The 4,873-nt window shown below is 33.1% G+C and overlaps 1 protein-coding gene across 1 annotated transcript; it reads right to left on the reverse strand.

Annotated features, from left to right (window-relative positions):
* LOC104750330 (protein FLOWERING LOCUS T) lies at window positions 218-2,662 on the reverse strand. The gene is made up of 4 exons (XM_010472113.2): window positions 2,269-2,662; window positions 1,382-1,443; window positions 819-859; window positions 218-682 (listed from the first exon to the last, which is right to left on the reverse strand). The coding sequence occupies exons 1-4, from the start codon at window positions 2,467-2,469 to the stop codon at window positions 459-461; spliced, it is 528 nt and encodes a 175-aa protein (XP_010470415.1). The 5' UTR covers window positions 2,470-2,662; the 3' UTR covers window positions 218-458.

The following is a 4,873-nucleotide window of genomic DNA, read 5'->3' on the forward strand; positions in this document are numbered from 1 at the left end:
GTTTCTAACAAAAATCGACTATTGCCCTAGACTAACACGACGCTATTCCCCATCATAACAAGACACTCCACGGCTCTACGGTCTAATGTAAGTTTTCCAACTTAATTTAGAAGTATATTATGGGATCATCATGATGAACTCAAAAGTAAGAGAAAAAGAAATTTCAATGACACTGCCTTCTTCGAATATTAAGAAACTGAAATAAATGAAATACACGTAAAGTATAAATTATAACACTTCATTTCATGTAGAATATTATAAAATATCGCAGCACACACCATATAAGTAAAACACACTCATTTTCCTCCCCCTCTCGTTTATTACATACATATTAAAATTACTATATATAGTCATATCACCACCGTTCGTTACTCGTATGATAAATTGGTTATTATAAAATACTATAGAGGCATAAATCAGAGTATGCAATATCAATCGGTTGTAAAGGAAGAGCCCATCTAAGTTCTTCTTCCTCCGCAACCACTCTCCCTCTGACAATTGAAGAAAACTGCGGCCACGGGAAGGCCGAGATTGTAGATCTCAGCAAATTCGCGAGTGTTGAAGTTCTGGCGCCACCCTGGTGCGTACACTGTTTGCCTCCCAAGCTGCCGAAACAATATCATCACGACACGGTGAATTCCTGCGGAAGGACTTGGATTTTCGTAACACACAATCTCATTTCCTGAAAAATAGGAAAAAAATAAATCAAAAACATGAGAATTTTTCACCTAGTAATCAATTTATTAATTTTTCCTTATTACATGTATATAACTCTTTATCTTATTTTTACTGCCTAGCCACTATAGAGTAAAACTCACCAAAGGATGTTCCAGTTGTAGCAGGGATATCAGTCACCAACCTGTATACACATTCATAAGCCATTTCACCGCCACATAATTAGAATGCAACAAAACTTAAAGTTAATATAAAACTAAGAACATGCATCAATATATAAATTGAGTCTTTGAAAGGTGCATATATAAAAAGTGAGACTAGGAAAGGAGATGTGATTTGACCCCAAAAAAAATAATAAGAGATGTGTTGTGTGGTAGTTGTGAAATATAACAGGAAACCTAGTGCTGCTCACTTCATGAAAGCTACAAAGACACGTCATCATGCTATTTCAAGGCCAAGGATATTCCGTACAAACAGCAGTTTAAAGTGAAATACCAAATCTGAGTACAAGTCATGTCCTATATATACTTTAATCGAATCTATGTGCATGTGGTTCAGTAAATAAAACACACAGAAACTTAAAAAGTGAAGATAAATAGATTCTTGTGAAATTGATTTTATATGTGTTGAGTGCATGCATAAAATATCTATGTTTGACGGCTATAACTTTAAAAAGTGAATGAAAGAGGTAAACTAGTGCACAAACCAGTGGAGATATTCTCGGAGATGAGGGTTGCTAGGACTTGGGACATCTGGATCCACCATGACCTTCATTAAATAGATAAGACTACGAATAAGAAGATAAGATTATCATTCTCAAAGCGATCAAGAAAGCAAAAGCATTTTTTTATTTTTTTTTGAGGAATTAGATAACACAAGAACGAGGAAGAAATATATATAAATAGAAAAAGGTAGTAGCTAAAATGACTATATATAGTAGCTTTTTGTAATATATATAGTGCGTTCGTTTTGCTTGAATATCCCTTATTCAAACAGTCATCAAATATTCCACAATAAAGATTCATCAATATATATATTTGTTTAGAAGAACAGAAATTAGTTTTGTTTATTATATAATTTTGTATATTCGAACCCCAGATGTTTTTGCCTTTAAAAACGTATCGTATGATTTTAATTAACTATGGAAATATAAAATAAAAAGTCATACGAATAGAATTTTTTTTTGTTTTTGTTAAAGGGTTTATACAAAAAAAATTATTGAGAGGAACAAAGTAAAATAATCTCAAGATTCTTACCCAAGATGAAAAACAATTATGCAAGAAGGTTGGGAAAAAACATCTGGGATTGATAAGAAGCCAAGACAGAAGAGAATTGTGGTAGATTATAAAAATATATATATTAGGATTGGATGAAATATTTTATGGGTCCATCTTCATGAAAAAAGAGACAAAAGAAAATATATATTTTTGTCCCAAAAAAAAATATAAAACCAAATAAATCATAAGAAAACAGAGAAAAGGAAGGATTGGGGGCATTTGACTAAGGTCTCTGCATGCCCAAGATATATTTTCAATTAATTTAACCAAGAAAAATTAATATCGTAAAAAAAAAAAAGAGTTTAAGTGAAGGAACCAAAGTGTAGAAGTTCCTGAGGTCTTCTCCACCAATCTCAACTCTTGGTTTGTTCTGAACTTGAGAAGGCCTTAGATCCAAGCCATTAGTCACCTCTCTTTGGCCATAAGTAACCCTTAAAGAGATCGATCTATTGAACGGATCAAGAACGTCTCCAACAACTCGGCTTACTGTAAGAGGGTCTCGCACGGTTGTAGACATCTTTAATCGTAAACAAACAGGTGGTTTCTGTATTAGTTGTTCCTGTTTTTTTTGTTTTACTTTGTGTTTTTGTTTCTGCTCGTATCATATGCAAGAAACCTTCCACATATATTTATACTGTTTCGGGATTTGAATTAACTCGGGTCGGTGAACTCATCACCACAATCTTTTTCTTGTCTATTGATGTACTAGAATCTAAAACTGATTCTACGTACATCCACACACTGTCGTCTTATATTTCATATTTCTTTCTTTTTATTTCTGTTTGTGGTATTCCAAACCCACCACACTGTTAGACTGGTAATATTCCCTCCCACTTGGTAGCCAACAGTATTTGATTTATTTCTTTTAATCGGATACCTCTCTCGACAACATACTTTTTACTATTTATACAACGTTATTATTAACTAAACTATTAATTATCCGGCTAGAAAGAATTAGAAAATAGAAGAAGGGAAAACAGAGAGTATCATGCTGCCGGGTTTAGGAAAAATAAAATTTGATTCGTAATTTTCCTCCTTTTTTTTTTTTGGGAAACTATGGGAAAAAAAACAGAAAAAGAAATGGTTATACTTAAAAATCAAAGCGAGACGATATAGAAAAAGTGTAATTGAGTATTTGACCAAAAAAAAAGAAGTTTTTATATAATACATATTTTTTCTTGGACTCGTATACTAGAGGATCCATCGGGTCCTATAGATCCAACGCTCTTGAATCGTCACTTGTTTTCCGTCTATTTGGTGTTAGCTGGTCGACAAACGTATGATATTGAAATCGGTTATATAGTATGTATACATATTTTATGTGTTTTTCCCATTAATTATAAGTAAGATGGGTATATCTTACTTCTTAGTTCATAACAACTTATAGTATGCTTCTTTTATGGAATATGCATGGTGCATCACTTCCTATGCTATTTTTTCCATACGATTGCGGGTGGCCATCATTCACACATGACATGATGTACGAGAATTTTCTATAACAAACTAGCGCACGCACATGATATGAAAGATTTTTCTTCTAGCATCATGATATAAGTTGCTCTGTTTTGGACAGCCATTACATATAAAATGCGCTAAATTTCTAATGGAAAATAATCGTTGTGAATGGTTAAACTAAACGTAATATATGGTTTTTAAGTTCCAAGAGACAACATAAGAGACCCCAAAAAAAAAAAATGTAAGAGCCTAGAAAATGCCCGCATAGATGTAGTCTAGTGGCTCGTGAGACTTCGGAATACGTTAAAACACTTTCCTCCGGATTCGAGACTTCCTGAAAACAATAATCACATCTATGTGAGAAATCTGGGTTTAGACTTAACTACTGACAGTTTATCTGGTAGTATAGTAACAAATTATCTGTCTGTCCCTAAGACATTATTCGGAAAACATTTCAAACTTGGGATAAGCAATGTGGTAGTCTTTGGGAAATATTCCATTACGTAGCATTTTGGTGCATTCCTACCAAGATCAAGTGAATCATATGATAGGGTTTATGAAAAAAAAAAATATTGTAAGAAACCATGATATATTGTTAGTGTGATATAAACTTTAGGGATGAGGTCTAAAGGATAGATATGGTCTTCGCACTCTCTTAACTAGTCATGAATATAGTCAATATGGATAGCTAGACAAGCTCGCTTTCGTTCTCTCTTGTGAATCCAAACTAAATGGATGTGATGATGGATTTAAGTCATCTAACTCTTTAGTGTTAACGAGTGTTTGTACGATTTTATCGAACTTCTTAAGTAGTCTCCTAGATCTTGATTGTTTTGATTGTTCATTTGATTGTTCCTTCCTGATGATCCGGTGTGTATGTTATAATTATAGATCCCTGTTCCGGTAGGGATATCTTCATAGACAGTATGCGTCCTCCTTAGAGAGTATACCGTCTTCATTTGAAACCAAACTCACTATTTTCATGGTGTCTGGTTCACACACTTGTAGCGTCTCCGTCTCGGTACGTGGCCTTGGCTCACGTGTTTCCCTTTGGCTCATATACAATACTAAATATTTACTTTCAATAGACATCATAGTGAATCTTTAAACATAATTTGGGAGACCACTAACATGAGCAATTCTTAATATTAAAGATGAAAACTATAACCATAGCCTGACAAGTAACAACTGAGGAAATTATACTTCCTTTTTCGTATTTAATTTTTTTACTGGTAACTTAATTTATTAATTAGTCGATGTGGTTGTCCAAAATGGAGATTGAAAGAATTATTGATTGAAGTTTTCATCTTCTATATATTAATTAATAGAGAAACATTCTCACCAGAAAAGTTGAGGTGTCGCGTTCACAGAGCTCATGTAATTTTTTAATAAATGTCCTTACTTCTTATTATTATTTACATAAATATGCCATTGAAATGTATGAGGCAATATTTATTTCTATTAGG

Source organism: Camelina sativa, chromosome 16 (assembly GCF_000633955.1).
Source record: "Camelina sativa cultivar DH55 chromosome 16, Cs, whole genome shotgun sequence".
NCBI lineage: Eukaryota > Viridiplantae > Streptophyta > Magnoliopsida > Brassicales > Brassicaceae > Camelina > Camelina sativa.